The 19,212-nt window shown below is 39.7% G+C and overlaps 1 protein-coding gene across 5 annotated transcripts in view; it reads left to right on the top strand.

Moving 5' to 3' along the window:
• The first annotated feature begins 12,756 nt into the window (after window positions 1-12,756).
• The window catches only part of si:zfos-911d5.4 (uncharacterized), a 47,208-nt gene continuing 40,752 nt past the window's right edge, over window positions 12,757-19,212 (top strand). For 2 of the 5 annotated variants that reach the window (XM_062474776.1, XM_062474780.1), the window contains exons 1-6: window positions 12,757-12,902; window positions 13,346-13,483; window positions 13,658-13,758; window positions 13,938-14,113; window positions 15,745-15,973; window positions 16,207-16,427. In XM_062474776.1, the coding sequence (XP_062330760.1) occupies window positions 13,359-13,483; window positions 13,658-13,758; window positions 13,938-14,113; window positions 15,745-15,973; window positions 16,207-16,427 (852 nt within the window). In that variant the 5' untranslated portion in view covers window positions 12,757-12,902; window positions 13,346-13,358. Of the gene's footprint in view, window positions 12,916-12,936; window positions 13,096-13,345; window positions 13,484-13,657; window positions 13,759-13,937; window positions 14,114-15,744; window positions 15,974-16,206; window positions 16,428-19,212 lie in introns of those variants that run through there. The other 3 variants (XM_062474779.1, XM_062474778.1, XM_062474777.1) reach the window with 3 other exon arrangements.

Genomic DNA, 19,212 nt, shown 5'->3' with positions numbered 1-19,212 from the left:
TTTTGCACAATACTTGACACTGCGCAGCATCTTTTTTTTAAAGGCAAAATTGATAAAGTGACTGTAGTCTCAGGTTCTGTCGAGCCTGAGGCCATGATCGTACAGGTCAAGGTACTGTGTAGCGTGCAAAGTTGATCCTTTGTCTGCAAACTGTGTTACTCTCGCTTGTCACGTGACCAAAGTAAAATCGCAGCCTTTGCGATTACAAAATCGTGTTCTGTCCCATCGCGATATTAATCGCAAATGCAATTTATCGTTCAGCCCTAGTCAAATGCAATCGCTGCAACTGCACGATACAACTGTCGCATACGTTAGCATGTGTGCTAATAATGTCAGTTATGTAATGTATTTTATTATTACACACTTTTTCTACTTTCTCTTTTTATTCGTAGTTTCACTCCATTTCAATGTTGTCAGCTTGACTGATAAAATAGGAAGTCAATAAAGGAGCAAGAAGGCTCGTTTTTCCTGGCTCTTGGAAAGGAGTTTGGCCTCCTTTCCTCCTCTTAACGCTAGGAAGCACAACACATAGACAGAGCAGTACACTCCCATTTACATTAACTGTGCACTACGCACAAGCCACCTTTTGCCCACTCATGCTGCTCATGCAAATTTTTATTCTTATATATATTTAGGGTTCCTCCGGTAGGAGAACCCTATTGTTATTGGTGGTATTATTATTTTTTACCCATGGGAGTCAATGGCAGCCCCTAGACCAGTACCGTAAAAAGTTGTGAAATTTGGCATGTTGAAACTGCAGACCATTAGTAACTACCATACCAAACATGGGCCATGTGAGACAATAGGTGGCGCTACAGGCCACGCCCCAATATGTCAATTTTCAAATTGATGCCATTTGCAGGCCATAAGTCCCAAAATTCTGAAATTCATTACATATGCCTTATTTCTCATGAGGAATAAAAAAGCCTCAAGAAGCTATAACGGCCACCATATTGGATTTGTCTGTACAATAAAGATTAAGGAAACGCGTTTTTTCCCTACTCCTCCTACATTTTTGGTCGAATTTTCTTCAAAATTGCCATAGATGATATCCAGACTGAGCCTCACAAAAGTTATCGTAGGGATTTCTGATTTTCAAAACCGTTTGTCCGGTAGAGCCAATCAAAATCTGCAACAAAGCAACCAAACAGGACGTTTGGTCAAATCTCAGCAAATCTTTGAGATATCAACACCAAACTTGGTATGTCACGTGGAAGACACTACAACATGTTAACATGTGCAAAGGCAACTTCATACCTCTAAAAATGATTGATATAAAGCAAATTGAATTTATTGCTAATGCTAAAATAATGCTTTACACATCCGCCGGCCAAAAACTGATACTCTGATTCAATCACTAGTTCATATGAAGACTCTTGAGAATGTTGAGTACACAAATCTGAGAAAAAGTTGACTGTAACATGAAAACTCGATTTTTAGTGAATATTTGAAACATGCATGCTTGGCTAATTTCTAGGGCTGTTTCCCCAAATCCTCTCTCCCTTTGCTCCTGTGCGCGCGTGCTCCACATTCTCTCACACACAAGGGGCCAGAGCCCCTTGACACACGCATGCTTTCTTGAAAATGTGTGCTGACCAAGCCCCCACCCTCGTTTTTTAGCCCCTGTTTCATTTCGCTTCCAATCGCAGCTCGCTGTTACGAATACAAATTATTTTTCGGCGGCCATTGTTGTTTCCCGTGTCCCGTGAAAGTCGTCTCCCGTGAAAGCCGTGTTGGAGGCAGCCACTTTCGGTAAGTCCTGGTTTTACACATTTTAAGCTAGAATTAATGATTGGGTTTGTGAAAGTACACTACTCTTGAATTATGGTGAAGGTTTAGCACTTTTAGACTTTATAGATCGTGATTCTGAAGTGACGGAAAACCAAACTCGAAAAGTAGCTACTGTAGCTCTAGCTTTTTTCCTCTGTGTTTTTAATTAGTGAGTCATTTTGCATCTCGGCGAATTGTTCATCAAAAAGGTCGAGGAGAGCAGCCTTTAGGAGAAAAAGCAATTCCCCACAGACCTGTCGGCTCATAATGGTGATTTTTGGCGTGAAAGTCTTTGTAATAAGCCTATGCGGCAGGGAGACTTTTTCAAGGCGAGCCTGTTTCATTCGTCATATGCCCTGAGAAAGCGACCTACGTTAGCCAGGCTAGTTTTGCCAATTTCGGTAAGTCAGGCTATTTAAAGGTCTCTTACAGTCAGAATCACTGTTTACAAGCAAAGGTCGAGCTGGTCTTTTGTCAGATGTGTATATATTGACCAGTTTAGAGGTAAATACTCTTGCCAGAGCCTGGAATCGAACCTGTGTTTTGAGTGACTGCATGGGTCTCCATGACGTCAACACATTTGGATTCAAGTTCAAGTAATGACACTGCATTTCACAGTCAAAACTGAAGTCTGTATCAAGTGTAGATGGGAAAAGCTTCATTTTTCACAACTGACATGGACCCTTTCTTCACTTTGACAGGTCTGGAGGGTCATGCAGAGGCCTGCTCAACAGAGTTCAACAGAGGATGCAACAGACTCGAGGATGGTGAGATCCACACAGACCCCTTGCTGGACTACCCCTCTCTAGCTGGACAGCTTCTCTTCAGCCCTGACCCCAGAACAGCTTGATCCAGCTGGCCTGCCTGCCTGCAGGCCCTGCTTGCCCCTGCCTGCCAGCCCTCCAGAGACAGTCACCCCACAGACACAGTAGCTCTGCAGCCTGCTTTTTTGAGGACATTGATGAAAAAGGACAAGCCAGCATTACTTTGATGAAAGTCTAAATGTTTAATCCTTTCCATGTGCCAGTATGCCAAGCTGCTGACTTTGTGTCTTAAGTGATGAAACTAGTTCAAGTGATAGACTTTTGACCTGAATCCAATGATTATTCATCTGAATAAAAACCACTCAAGAAAAGTACTGCTTCTTGGAGCATTTGTGCTCCACATCAGTACATCTCACACATTTGCCTTTGTTTCCATGGGATTCATTGAATTGTTAGTTTCTGCTCCACCATTTCCACCCTAGTGTAATAATAAGTATAATTTAGGACAGCAATTACATTTTTGTGTTATCCTTCCGCATTACACACATTTAGTCAATGTTCTTAAACTCAACCGATTATTGTCATTTTACCATACTGTTCATATTGAACAGACATCAGTGTTTACTTGGAAAGATGACTGTATATTTCCACTTTTGATTTGTATTTCCATCGTAAGTTTGGTCTTTAATTTCATTTGGAAGTGGTATTAAAAGGTCTTACATTTAACTTGTTTATACCTGTAGACACCCTGTGAAGCCCCCACTGCAGAGACAGTTGGTGACAGAGAGGTGCAGACATTAAGTTAAACATGCCTTAAGAATAGAGTAACAAATAGAGACTAAATGTGTAAATGGCTGTTGAAACTGAGTTGGTGCATGTCAGTTTAGGCAAAGGTAACCTTTTAAACCTCTAGGTTTAAAACAAATTCAGATTTGATTGGAACTCTCTTATACATTTATAGTTGGATTTGACATTTAATTCATTTAGCAAGTTGTTTAACTCAAACAACCATAACACGGTACATATGGTATACAATGCTGCAGTCAGATTTGGCGAAATTGTTAGCTTGGATGTTATCTTTACATATAGATGGGGTCTTGTTGATGCGCACGCAGCTTCAAGGCAGAAAGACGCGTTCCATTTCACTTTTACTGTACCTACACCTTTAATGTTCCCGCCATCCCCCCATTTCTGAATAAAGTTCGACTGATCTGATTTGTTGATTTCTGTTGCTATGAAAACCAGTTTAGCCAAGCTAACTAACATTGTTTTTAGCTAGCTTGCATTACCATTCAATTGCTAACAAAACATTAGTAAAAATAGCTTGCTAATCGGGCAGAACTTGAACTCGGGCAGGAGACTCTGAGACCTCAGCGCACCACTAGCATCTCGTCATATCACGCAGTCGGAGCACAGCTAGATAATCAGCGTCAGCGCTCTTGGGTACCCAGCATGCAGTGCGGCATGTTAAAAAAACAACAGCTACGCAAGGGATTTCAGTTGTTGTGTTCGTTCAGTTAGATGTTTGTAATGTTATTGGCCGGGTTTCCCAGATTCGTTAAGAAGCTCTTAACGCTAAGAGCTTCTTAAGAACGCTCCTAAGAAGCTCTTAGCGTTAAGAGCTTCTTAACGAATCTGGGAAACCCGGCCATTGTTTGTTAGTTAATATAATCTTGTTGGTCACCTTGAGTGTGCATGCTGTGTAGTTTAATGGGAACAGAGAGTCGGCCATTTTACTATCACAGGCTATACTTGCAAGGAGCTGAACGTGGGCTGTGCCCTAGACCAGACCAATTGCCTATGAGGCTAATCTTGATTCTGGATTGACTGAGATTCTGGAAAGAGATCTACTCAAGAAGAGAGTCAATATCTGTGGTTTTCAAGCCATCTTTGAGAAAGTTTGAAAACAATGTTGCGGTTAATATGTTTTGATTGTGGGAGGCAACTTTTGGACTACACCTAAACCTCATGCGGCCACCGCACCACCCGCACTGGCAAAGAGGGAAACAGCATGGATGGGGAAAGTGTGTGGGCAGAGCAAGCAGTAGTAGTACATAAACTACACACGTCCTTTACTAAAGTGTATTCTGAATTTCATAAAGTTATTGTTGTAATCAAAGCTTTTAAAGAATGGATCTCTGCATGATGGGCCTGACCAGAGCACAGGTGGCCTGACAGAACACGCTTCAAAGTTGTCACTTTCAAAAGGGTGGCATTTTAACCCTGTCAGTCCAAAATGTCTAAAAGTTGGTACGCATGCCTTATTGCCAATGGGGAACAAAGAAGTCTCAAGAACCCATAATGTCGGCAGCATGGATATTTCTCTACAGTGACAATTTGTGAAGAATTTCAAAAAATGACTTCAAATCAGCCATTGATCCAATTGTATTGAAATGTTGTGTACATGTATGAAATACATGTCTGTGTCATGTCAATTTTGTAATGGTTTGCAATGCTGAGGAGGAACCCGCCATTGCTGCCTGCAGCTATATTTTATATTGTATTTTTTAAATTGTTTTATTTTTAAATTGTTTAGTTCTAAGAATTAGTTAAACTATTGTACTTCTTTACTTAATTTAAGATCCGTATATGTTTATTGTCTGCACCTTCCTGCCACAGTAAATTCCGTGTTTGTGTAACGTACAGTACATGGCGAATAAACCAAATTCTGATTTTGAAACTGTTTAAACCAAGGCCGTAGTCAACGGGGAACAAATTTACATTTACATTACATTCATTCATTCAGCAGACGCTTTTATCTAAAGCGACTTCCAAGAGAGAGCATTACAAAAGTGCATAGGTCAATGATCCTAAACAACGAGATAGCCCCAAAAACATGGCGGGCAGCCAAAACATGAAGCATTGTGAGAAGCAAATAAGTGCCAATGGGAAGAAACATAAGAGTATGTAGTTAAACAAATTACAATTAAACAACATGAACCTCAAAAGTGCAAGAGTGTACCTGTAGGAAAGCAAGCAACAATAATATAATTCACATCGAGAATATTTTTTTTAATGATAATTTCGGACAGCGTGCGTGGTTGCCTGACATTTATATTTTTATTTTTATATCAATATATTGGGGGCTACATTTTGACCAGATTTGAATATATTTTTATAATATACCGTAATATGATTACTGCCTTGGTTTAAACTATATTATAGAATTTCTCAATACTAACATGCTTGCTTGAAAGTAGTGAGTACTAACATTAGCCATGTTTATGTTCATTATGATAATGTTGTGTGTGTTCTTACATGTGAATGTGACATGGGGTCATTTGTGAAAAGAAATTCTGCTGCTCTCTCTCGTTGACTAACTAGACTAGTCTCCCGGCAGTTCTGCATGTAGTCAGGCAGCGCGTTCATGTGTTTTGTGGTATTATGGTTTGAATTGTTTGGAATAAAAGCTAAAATAGCTAGGTTAGCAAAACTGCCTATACCAGCTTTAAGTAAAATAGCAAAATTGTCTAACACATTCATTGTGGATCCCATCATTGTGCCTTTTAGGTGCTTAAAAGTATGGACACTTTCAATGAAAACATTTCCTTTACACCTAAAACCCAAGAGGCACTTCTTAAAGAGAGTCACTTGCTATCTGAAAGCCTCCATTTAATTACAACACACAGGAAATTACCCAGTGAATGGAAGAGGTGCTGATAAGGGTCTGAGCCCAAGGGATGACAGTTATGAAACCTGAGCCCGTCCACAAAGCTGACTTATCACAAAAGGGCCCGTCTGGAAGTCTGACCATCTGATTGTGCTGCCAACCTGATTCATAATTAATATATTTATCAAATTATCACAGAAAAAACCTGCCCGCTAGGTCTGGACTTCTTAACAGTTGTCAGATTCATTGGCCAGTGACTCTGTTTACTGCTAATCAGAATCATAATCAGAAATACTTTATTGATCCCCGAAGGGAAACTCTTTGTTACAGCAGCTCGCCTTTACGTCAGTGCACACAGGAGAAAGTACTAGCAAAGATAAAATACAATACACTATAAAACTATAAAACAGGTCAGAAAATACATTTAGTTCCAGGTGGGTAAAAGGAAAAATTAAAATAAGTGTGAAGTACCAAGTGGGTTTACCGGTTGATGATGATAATACGGTATAATAATGCAATATAATAGTATAAGTAATAAGTAGTAGTGCAACAGCAATAATGAAGGTATGAATAATAAATAGGAAAAACTAAATATTGCACAGCGTATTACACAGAATATTGCGCAATTATTTCAAGCATGGCAAGATGTAATGATCAATGTCCAGTTTAGTGACCTAGGGTCATACAGACTAACCCTTAGAGGGAAGAGTTAAAGAGTTTGACGGCCACAGGCAGGAATGACTTCCTGTGGCGCTCTGTGGTGCTTTTTGGGAGGATGAGTCTTCCGCTGAAGGTACTCCTTTGCTTGACCAGCACGTCATGGAGTGGGTGGGAGACACTGTCCAAGATGGCATGTAGCTTGGCCATCATCCTCCTCTCTGACACCACCGCCAGAGAGTCCAGCTCCACCCCCACAATGTCACTGGCCTTACGGATCAGTTTGTTGAGTCTGTTGGCGTCCGCTACCCGTAACCTGCTGCCCCAGCATGCAACAGCATACAGGATAGCACTGGCCACCACAGACTCATAAAACATCTTCAGCATTGTCCGGCAGATGTTGAAGGACCTGTCAGTGTAATGGGCCCAGGAGGGGGCCGGTGTCCTCTGAGCCATGACAGACCAATTGCTCCTCTGTGTAGAAAAATGATATGGGGAATTTGGAAGGGTTTGGGGGAGGGGGGACGATGACATGAAATGGCTTTCTCTGGAAAACCTGAATTAGGTATCTGCTGGAAATAGTTTCATTTTGTAGTTTTTAACTCGTTCATGAAAATGTTTTTGAAGAATTACATTGCCTCTGTGATCTCAATAGCAAGCTCTGTTAAGATTAATTAATGTTCATGGAATCTGTATGTACCAACATTAGTTCATGTTATCTTACTAAATGAAATTGTAAATTCCATGTTGAATACCAAAACAACATCAGTCTTCTACTGTAGGCTCCATGGCCTCCTTCAAGGGGATGAATGGTGCTCATTGAGGGGTAAAATGTATCTTTTACACCAGTGTAAACGGTCCACCCAGTTTACCATATTGCCCCTATAAAGGCATAACCTCCTTTCAAAGGATCCTTAGAGGGCACCATAGCTCACACACATCAGAGGACAGGACATGCAATCCTGGTGAGCCCCCTTTAGGGCCCTTGGAGAAGAAAAGGTGGGGGGTCCCCCTTCCTGCCTCCCTCCTGAATCTTTGACAAGACCTCCCCTACTCCCCTTCAAAAAACTAACTCTGACTCAGTGTACTTATTTAACCCTAGTTGAATAATTTGAAGTCTTTAGCATTGCACCTGCTGGTGATCCATTGCTTTCCCAACCACAGCCCCCCTCAAACCAGGACAAAATGAGATCACAGAATTACATTTCCCACAGCTTTATGGAGTAATGCTTCACAAAATTTGTTTTTGTATTCTCATTCAGCTCAGGTATTTCTTTTTGCAGCTTTCGACAGATACATGGTTGTGTCAATAGACAAATAGAGAAATTATGAGATTAAAAACAAAATTGTATTCAGTTGTTTCTTTAGGAAAGCCATCTTTGAAATACACAGAATAATGTCCCAGCATTATAACAAATGCATAATGAGTAATTGCTTATTTTTATTTTTTTACATACATGCAAAGTTTGAATTTGACAAACAAGCAATAGGAATGCATAGCTACATTAACATTCTAAACTATTTGTACTGAAAAACACCAGACCCAGAAATCTTGGTAAATTAATCTTAACAAAGTTGTCTCATACATGTCAAGAATCTCTTAATTGACACAAGAGTATGATAGTTGATTATGAATTAACATTATTCATAACCTCAGCAAAATTCCTTGGTGAATCATCCACACAATTACCTTGTTATTATCTTGAGAAAAACTGCATTTGTAAGTAAGTATGTAAGTAAGACTTTATTTATATAGCACATTTCATACAATAATTGTAGCTCAAGGTGCTTTACATAAAATCAATAAAAACAATAATACAAGTGATAAAAGTAATAATTAAAATAGCAAATCTATAACTAATAAAAGTAGTAAAACCCTTCTGAGATAAAATTACTTAAATGCTTCGGTAAAAAGGTAGGTTTTAAGCTGTCTTTTAAAAATGTCTAGCGTGTTTGCTTCCCTAATATTTATGGGTAATTTGTTCCACAGTTTTGGGGTGTAATTGACAAAGGCCAAAGCACCAATCTTCTTATGACTGCTTCTGGTGACCTCTAATAGGCCTGCATTTGATGATCGCAGTGTTCTAGCTGGTGTGTAGTTTATAAGGGAGTTAGCAATGTAGCTAGGTCCTTGTCCGTGTAGAGCTTTGTATGTGAGGAAAAGGACCTTAAAGTCAATTCTGAAGGTAACAGGGAGCCAGTGTAAAGTAGCTAGGACAGGACTAATGTGTTCTCTCCTTTTAGTTTTGGTTAATAATCTAGCTGCAGAATTTTGAATGAGCTGTAGTCTTTCAGTGGTTTGTGAACATAGAAAGGTGCCAATGCATAGGTCTCATTATCAAGAAGTGGAATGAGCTCTCGTAAATATTTGGTCTGTGTGAATTATGTCGGGCTAAGAATAAGTCCACTGGTATGTGTCATTTAAGCCTAGTCTCCTGGCTGCTGTCAAGATTGGAGTGTAATTCCTGTCTGAACACAGAATTTCATTGACCAGGCTCTTTAGGAAGCTGAAAGAGAGTCCCACAAAGAGACATGAAATACCAGTCCTCGTCCCTATCTGAACCCGGCAGATCAATTAAGAGAGTGGAAAGTAGTATGACTGAACTGTACATTTATTAAGTGAATAGCATTGTTGCCATGAGGAATGGCGTTTAGTTCTACAGGTCTCTAAATCTGTAATTGGCATTCGATGACAACCATTTTATTTTCATATATTCTTATTTCAGTAGCATACATACTGATAATTTGAGTTATCCAGAACACCCCAACCCAGCATAAACGTTTTTTAAGGTTTTTGTGGGGCTACAACAAGATGATTCATGTCATTTTTGAGGGGAGTGAAAGCAAGGCAGGTTCCATGGCTGAGTGTAGAGAGGGGTTGCAATTCACTGCAAACAACTGTTCCAGGCTGTTAAGCGCATACTTTTCAATAGGGTCTGTCTGCACTGGTAACAACTTAGTGAGAAGGACCTCTCTCTAATTGCAGACCAGACCATTACAACTAATGTGTGGTGGTGGTGGTGGTGGGGGGGGGGGGGTCAACATTATTTTCAAACAATGTGAAATGGCAGCAAGGCCTCCTCACAATGTGAAATGCTAATTGAACAATTAAACTTCAGCATGCCAATTACCTCTTTACTATTCCCGACTGTATAACTAATTACTGTGGCAAGCCTGTTAAATGAAAGGTACCCATGATTGCCCCTCTTCAGTTAATATAACTCTGCTGCTTTTTAACAGCCCTTTGGCATCTGTGAATTTAGTATCTGTTCTGTTCTGTTTTTGTTTCAGGGTGTCAATCAGGCTACCTGTTTGTCTGTCAGGAAGGATACCTCTTACATGGAGTTAGGAGACATGATCTGACCTCTCAGGTTGGCCAGCCGCAACCCTAATTACATAAATTGATTAAACATGATTTAATAAGTCAATCTATTTGGTTGCCCCAGCTACTTATACTCTTCACAATATAATGGGAATAAATGTATTCACTTCTTCTTGGAACATATGGTGAATATCACTCATTAATTATTAAGGGAAATCCTTTCTGTGATCAGTGTCAGTTCAGCGATGTCACAGCGCTATGAACATTTACCTTTAGTAGTAAGGTAAAAGCCTTCCAAAATAGCCCTCAATCTTGTTGAACACTTTGATGGATACTTTTCTGTCATTGTTTTATCAGTCGTAAGTTTTGATCAGTTACTAAATGTGTAGATTTTCTGTTTCTGTGTATCTTGAGTTAGGAACATTTATAGACCAAACAGGGATATGATATACACACATTTACAGAACGTTACCAATATTTGGATCAATTTCTTTTGTCCTTCTTACTGCTTAGTAAGTGAATAGCCCTCAAGCAGATACGCTTCACAAGCCCTCTTCTGATTACACCACAGAGGACACCTTCTAGGCCACACTGTAAGGCCAGATACTTAAGAGGGCTCTCCAGGGTGCATTAGGAGGAAATGACCTGACCCTAGACAATAGTAGGTTACAGGCTTCGGCTGCCACAGAGGGCTTGAAAACACTGTTTTTTCATTTAATCTGCAAAACAAGGCTAGAATGAGGAGAAAAAGCACGGGATAGCCATAGGCAATGTTTCAATGTTAACCTTATTCCCAATATCAGTTGTTGACCAAAAAACGCATAGAGAGGACATTATTATTTTAGCTTTCAGGATGACAAGAGATGAGGCCAAAGTGGAAATCACGCTTAGTACCCCTCTTCATTTCCGCAACTCAATTCCATGTGAGAAATGCCTGATGTAATTAAAGACACAGTAGAAAATCAAAGACAAGACAGATTGTAATTTGATACAGAATTCAACTGAAAAGGACAAACTAGGAACTGAGATATGAATGTGGCTCAAATGCAAGTAATTTACAAGTTCCAATACAAGGTGATTTTGGGTGTTGATAAGAAGGCTGAGAGATGAGGATGATTGTATATGTATTATGAGGTGATTGGAGTCAATATTAAATCTCAGAAGCTATTGTTGTGAATTCCTTTAACAGTTCAGCCAATATTGCCCCTGCTTTAATTTGATTTCTATTTATTTTACTCAATTGTTGGAATTTTATTGAGGGTGTGCCTGCTTTATCAACCCCATCTCAACCAGAAGTGAAGGTCATGAGAGCCGGTGCTTCTGTTTATTGACTTTCATTGAGTCCATATGAGCTGATTTGGCTATCTGCTTTTGATATTAAGCCCTTTCACATCATTTTGTGAATTCTGGATATTGTATATCTAGCCTGGCTCTACCCTCCTACGTACTTCCGCTCAATTTTATTTTTGCTTCTGTACATAGGTCTGGCCATGAGGTACGTAAGTCAGATTTTTCAGGTTGATTTTCTACCGGCGAATCAGCGAACAGAGGGAGTGGCTGAGAACGATGACGTTGATGTCGTGCGCTAGTTTGTGTTGTAGTTCCGTAATGGCGGCGGAGAAATATGCGAGCAAAGCCATTCGGTCCGTTGTGGCAACGCTGCCGAATATCCAACAGCTAAAGCTGGAGCAAGAACAAGTTTTGCTGAGTTTTGTTGGTGGCCATGATGTTGTGGCCCTCCTCCCCACGGGGTTCGGGAACAGTTTGATTTTCCAGCTACGGCAGCTAGCTCTGTTACAGTAGTGGTGAAGGAATTGGCTAAGGCGAACGCTAGCGATTGGTTATGGCAGATCAGAGTGTCTCTGGGCATATCCAATAGTTTTAAACTTCAACAGAGTACCCGCCTACAAGGAAGTCAACGCTTGTCAATGGAGCGAGGCCAGACTCTCTGTACAAATGCAATGTACGAGAGTCTGGTTAGGACCAGGCTATTGTATATCACCATTTTGAGACATTCCCTGTACTTACGGAAGAATTAGATATTCTGCATCCTTTTTGCAATATCCTCTTTTTGCACTCATGTAGTAATGGCAATGTTTGAGATATTCTTATTGTATGTCCTTGTGTGTCTGCAAACATAGAGCAAATTATACAGCCTACACTTTTTGTGTTTTGTGTTTGTCTCATAAAAAATCTTACTGTTAATGTTAATACCTCAAAACCAACTTGTTTTGATGTAGGGCTATTGCATATTCATATTCTCATTTATGATGATTTATATCGGTGGAGCAACATGCTATTTCAAGAGTGTGTTCTTAGGATGCTTTTAATACATATCAGTCAGTGGTTGTTCATGCCACATTTGTCAGGGTAGGCTATACAATGTATTCAAATATGACACATAAACGTGGGATTATTCACACAAACATACTCATGCCTTTTCTTATGGGTCATTGTTTTACACAGCAACGTGATTATTTTTTACAAATACGTATCATGTTTGTTGATAACTTTATAGATATATTTAGATCCAAACAGCAAAGTAAATTAATTAAAAGGGCATCTCACTGCATGTCCCAAGTGACGTCTAGGTGAAGGTAACGTATTTTTGTTCTCTGGGTGAAATTTGATGCTCCACGTGGTGTGTTGTTTACTTCTTCCAGGAACACTCCGTTAGTAGAGGAGATTTGGGATTGTGAAAGAGCGTTCCCGTTTATGATTTCATTGCTCAGCTGATCAAACACAAAAATATATTTTGCTGAAACTGAGACTTCACAACGTAAGAACTTAATGTTCGTGCGCCTTTTGTTCTACAGAGCTATAGCTAGCATTTTATCTTCCGAGATTCCTCCAATTTATTTTGTCTTGGCTCGCGCTTTGAAACATTGTTATGATGTTTAAATAGATGCTCGACGGCTGTTGTCAAAACAAAGATATTTGACTGTAATCTTACAGAGAAAGTATAAATTATAGTAGCTACTGTTAGTAATACAGTTAAGTAAGCAAATTAGGTGTCACAAATGTTTGTCAGGTTTGAATCTTCTAAGATATAGTTTAAGCAAACTCCCACTTGGCGTAGGGACGTTATTACTAACTCAGTAGTGGAGATTTTTTTTTTTTTTACAGTCAACAGACTTGTTGTTTGCATTTTGGAACAGCCTTTTTTGCTTGCAGTGAGTCTCACTTCAAGTGACTAATAATTAACCTTATTTGTTCTTTCAGACACTGTACAAAAATGTTTACACTTGGAAGCAGGCTAGCTCAGTTTCACATTGCCTCAGGTACAACTGCATCAGAGGATACCAAAGAAGAAAACCCCCAACCTACTCAAACATTTAATGAATTTCTGCAGTATGTCAGGTAGGTTATAAACACACTATACCATACCATAACTCAAAATCCACTTTCACTAATAGCTAAAAATAAAGGGAAGCATTGGACTAGAATGTCTTCAAATTAATTTCACAATTTGTGAGGTATGTTTCACAATTTGTGAGGTATGTTTCATGACTATCAATAATCCCTACTTCCTAGGAAAATTGGTGGGTTGAAAAAAGAAGACATTTTCTGCAACCTTCGTATCTCAAACTCTAACCATCCATCAAAAGATGACATCAGTGTCATCATCCTCACAGGTGCTCGTTCATGCACAAAATTATTTATGGCTACTGTAACTTCAACTGCCAATGCAACACAGATCTACACAGTAACACTTATGAAACACAATTGTTTTCTTTAACATGATGACCCTATGATTGCCTGATGTTTTACTGACACAATAATTACATAATGGAAATGGTCATAGATATTCCAGACACTTACAACCCTCTTTCACGTGAAGGCCACGGTGTTTTCTGCATCGACGTGAAACTCTGGAGGGGAACTGTGTCTGCACAGAACCAAAACTGGCACGTTCAACTCAAAGAAGATTACCAAAACTTTACTAACACCTGCATAGAGCAAGTGGAAGACCCCCTCAAAGCTATCATGGTAAATTGATGCATTAGGTCCCAGGGTGAATCTCACTCTGAAGTTGCTACACTTCACTCATATACGTGCATCCAGAAAGTGTTCACAGCGGTTCACTTTTTCACATTTTGTTACAGCCTTATTCCAAAATGGATTCAATAAAAAAAATCTCAAAATTCGACACACCCCATTATGGCAAAGTGAAAAAGTTTTCTTTAATATTAATAGATTTGCCAAAATTAAGAACGAAAATACATGTGCATAAGTGTTCACAGACTTTGCTCAATAATTTATTGAAGCACCTTTGGCAGCAACTATGATGCTACAAGCTTGGCACACCTATTTTGTGGCAGCTTCTCTCTTTCTTCTTTGCAGGACCTCAAGCTCCATCAGGATGGATGCAAGGTTATTATAGTTTTGCATTTTTCATAAGTTTTTATTTTTATTTCGTTTTGACTTTTTGTTTTCGAATTCAGTTTTGTTTTTTTTAATCTTTTTTTAAGCGTGTTTTCTAGTTTAGTTTAGTTTAAATATTTTGAAAATGCTTAGTTTTAGTTTAGTTTTTATTAGTTTTAGGGTTATTTTAGTCTTTTGTATTAACATATTAACCAACGCTTCCTCCCGTTTGTGGTGTTTCTGCGTATTTACTAACCAGCAGCTATCGGTTCGCCGGTGAAAGCACTGCTGTAGTGTTCTCTGTCCTACGGTTGTCTCCATCATGCTGCCTAGCCCTGTACCGGGGTTAGCTTCTGTTTCGGGGAGGGAGGCTTTGTGTTGTCCTTTACCGTAAGATAGGTTAGCATCCTTGTGCGCGCTTCTGAAATGTACTTTCAAATTCGTGGGATTTTTTCCTTTAATAAATTGTCCACATATTTCACCACCTTCCACTGCAAGGCACTTGCTTTTATCTGACACACAGTCATATTCAAAGTAATCCCAAATAGGATTCTACCGCTTTCTTCCGACTTTCGGTACCACCATGATGCCAGGCAAGGATCATGGACTATGCTTTGTTCAATTTGACATGGAATATCGTAATTTGTGGGTTCACAGTCGGAAATGTAAACTTATTTGCTCGAAGAAAGACATTGACAAAGACGAAAACTAAGGACATAATTTTATTTTAGTTTGTTTTGTGACCAGACAATACAGTTTTAGTTAGTTATAATTTTTTTGTAATGCCTTGTTTGTGTTTTTATTTCAGTTAACGACAATGTTTTTTTTACCACCTAGTTTTCGTTATTTTGTTCGTTTTCGTTAACGATTATAACCTTGGTTGGATGGGGAGTGTCGGGGCACACCCATTTTCAGATCTCTCCAGAGATGTTCAATCGGGTTTGGCTGGGACACAAGTACATTCACAGCGTTGTCCCAAAGACACTACTTTGTTATCTTGGCTGTGTGATTAGGGTCGTTGTCCTGTTGGAAGATGAAAAAAGTGAATTTAATCAATTTTGGAATACGGCTGTAACATAGCGTGGAAAAATTGAAGCGCTGTGAATACTTGACGGGTGCACTGTATATTTTATAATCAAATGTTCCACAAAATTGTCTTGAGGCATCATATGTGGTGGTTACTCAACTAAATGTCTGGTTGATAAAACAGAATATAGATTTCTATGTAACCCGATTTCTATTTCCCCATCCTACAGAACAAGACAGCCAACCTGTGGCAGTACATGAAGAGGAATGGAGTGTCAGTACGCCAGAACCTTTTTTTCCCCAGAGTGGTCTTTCTGGCCTCAGACTGTGAGCTGGATGAAGAACTCAGGAAGAAGAAAGAGATGGTTTCCCACAGCCAAATGGATGCTTTCTTCCATTCTTTCAGAGAAGGATATGTGGCCTGGATATCAGATGCAATGACTCCCTCATGGCTGACTGGTGAGTGGGCCCCTACTGATTTTAGAGGGGATAGTAGTGTTTTAGAAAGTCCATATGTACCCCTGTAATTTTGGAATGAGATGTACAAGAAACTCCTATTAGGTGTGATGCGTGTGTGTGTGTGGTGTGACACACACATGCACGCAAGCACACACACACATTAAGTTAAAATAATGTAATATTCAATTGTACTTGTAATTCATTGATAAAAATGTGTGAGTGTGTACCTGCAGGCCACCTGTCATACATACAAATGGGGGAGCTGAGGGAGGCCCTGAGGAGAGTGGGGACCTGGGACCTGGTGAAGCTGCACTGTGGAGAGCAGCTAAGGGGAGACTACAAGGGATGCCAGTACATCGCTCTCAACCGCCAGGACACTGACATGTTGGAGTTCTCCAGGGTCAAGACCCTGTCTGCTGACTCACTGTGGGCCCTTCTGGGGCATGCCCCTCAGGTCAGTACACTGCAACCATAACAGACACCACAAAACATGACCAGTGAGGGATTCACTTAGGGCTGCAACAAACGATTATTTTAATAATCGATTAATCTGTCGATTGTTTTTTCGATTAATCGATAAAAAATTGGTCTCAAGCCTACGGTGAGCACAACCATTGTTCTCTCTCATATATATTTACTATTATTTCCCCACCCCTAAGGATCCCTCAATATTTGGACTCCATACACAACGTCGGTGTCAAAATGTTCGTCTTGGTCCCGATTGCATTGCTTGTATAGGGATACGTTCAGTTGCACGGTTTATGCTGAAATTACGTTTTTGTGGCGAAAAGTGCCTTGTGTGGCAGAAGAGACCTCAGTGCTAGCCTAACATCACAACGTCAGCACATGTTAGCAACGACGCATAGATACGCGTTTTAGTAAGACAGACAGCTATGTCAGCGAGCCCTCAGCATTAGTACCATAGCTTAAAGTCTAGGAAAGTTTGGCGTCATGCAGCCGATCAGCTAAATACTTATTTAGCACTAGCGTTTCTACCTGCAAATACCTACAGCTGGCAGCTGTGCTCAATTTTGCTCCTAGATTCAGACCTAGCCCCGATCAAAATACAAGTTGTATACAAAATACAAAACTGTTTAATAAACATACACGTTGACATGTGTAAAAACGTTTTATTATATTACTCAAAGTCTCTGCTAATCTGTCGATACGACTACTGTAGGGAGTCCCAGCCAGGCTAGCTAGTTACCACAGAATGAAGTTACGTAATGTGACGAGACTGAATTTGAAAGTACAAAAAACCCACCAGGAGCTCCGACAACGTCGGCAACTCTGCGCCAGGCCTCATTCTTTTTATTAATGTATCTGTACAAAATACAGAGACGTATCGTACAGGACTGGATATGCAGCCACACAGGCGATTAGTTTCTCCTCCGTCTTGAAACTGAAAGCTAGAAATGTTAACCATGGTTGCTACGTTACGAGAAACAAGAACACTCATTGGCCATCGCTAGCGAAAATCGCTCCTCATTTGCATAAAGTTGAGAAAATCTCGAATCGGGTCGTGTCACTACCCACAATGCACCACGCAAGCGATTCGCCTGGCTCCATTTGAAAATGAATGGAAAGCATGTTGTTGTGTCGCTCGCGTCGCTGCAGTGTGAACGCACTGTTAGGTCGTACTGATTTCTCTGCCTCCGCCATGTGTTTCAGAACAATGTTACGGGTCTCTCCGATGGTCTTTCCTCTACCTCCGCTCTTCTCTGCTCTTTTTTTTTCTTCGCTCTGCTCTGCTCTTTTCTCAACTTTTCTTTTTTTTATACTCAAACATCTCCGCGACTTAATAAGTGGCGCAATAGTCACGCGACACAATGAATCGATAATGAAATTCGTTGCCAACTCTTTTAATAATCGAATTTTATCGATTCGTTGTTGCAGCCCTAGATTCACTTTTACCTACCTTTCTGACTGACCGTAGGAAGGCAATAATGCACAGAGTAGGATTGGGATTTGGCCGAATGTCATTATTATTATTATTATTATAATGATGATGATGATGATGATGTGGGTGATACTACAGAAGTTGTGCGAATTGGCATCCCCAATAGAAACATTTATCTAAAAAGACCAGAATTCAGTGTCCTGATTTTCAATGTTGTCTAACCAGTTCTGTAACAATTATTAACTAATACTTAAACTTCAGTCACAAGGCATGTAATATGATATCTTCAATAGGGAAGTGGGTTCACTTTTTATTATGTTTGAAGATATAGACCAATGTACTAGATGGCCACCCCTGGCCATCATTGCAACATGGGGACTTTTGAGCCATTCAATGTTATGAAGAAAATTGGGACATTATGTGACACTCTATTCTTAAGGAATAATAATATTAAGTTTAACCCTAACCATTATTTTCCCTATTATATGACTACATGCTATGGTGAATATTTATCAAATGTGAGGAAAGAAAAAACCTAATGTATGCAGTACCCGCATATAACTTGGCAATACCTAATGTCCTCAGAATACGGTTTATCGGCAGGCTGTAGAGTAACAAGAAACCAGTAGATGGCAGTAATGCTAAGTTTTCTGAAAAGCTTCTATACTGTGTGTGACTTGCACATAAACCACGTTTGGGATATAAAGAAGATGTGATTTTTGCTTTTTGAAAGACTAACCACATTGAGGAGTATCCTGAGCAGTGAAGCATCTTGAGTTGTGCTTGTCCTACTATCACTTTTTTATCTGATTGGCTTTTTGATATAAACTCTTTGTGACAAGATCATGTGATTTACTGTAGCATCTGAGCACAGTGGCAACCCCCTGCCCCCTCCTCCTCGTGGTTCTCCCTAGCCACTTTGCTCTTCACTGAGTCTATAATTTCTCAGTTCACTTCCATTAACATTGGAATGCTGAGCACTAATTATTCATTCAGTGTTCAGGGCTGCTAGTGTCTCGTTGAGGTATAAGCATTGCTGCCCGTGCTGCCCGCTAACTAAATGCAGCTAATAGTTTTAAAAGTATTAGCTCAAGGTATTTAATTGATTTATCTAATTACATAAATGTCCTTGTAATTAAATACTTTACCATCTATGAAAATCACCGAAAATATTGTTGTATTTTATTTTGATCTGGGACTTTCTCAAACGGCATATAGTAATGGAGGACCTATTTTTTTTTTTCATTTTCCATTACAGTCATGACTGACTTTATGGATTTTTATTCTTAAGTATTAACTTTTTTGTCAAATCAAGGCTAGACCCTACTATGCCATCTGA

Source organism: Osmerus eperlanus, chromosome 12 (genome assembly GCF_963692335.1).
Source record: "Osmerus eperlanus chromosome 12, fOsmEpe2.1, whole genome shotgun sequence".
NCBI lineage: Eukaryota > Metazoa > Chordata > Actinopteri > Osmeriformes > Osmeridae > Osmerus > Osmerus eperlanus.
The sequence above is the reverse complement of the archived record's forward strand: the minus strand, read 5'-3'. Positions and strand labels throughout refer to the sequence as shown.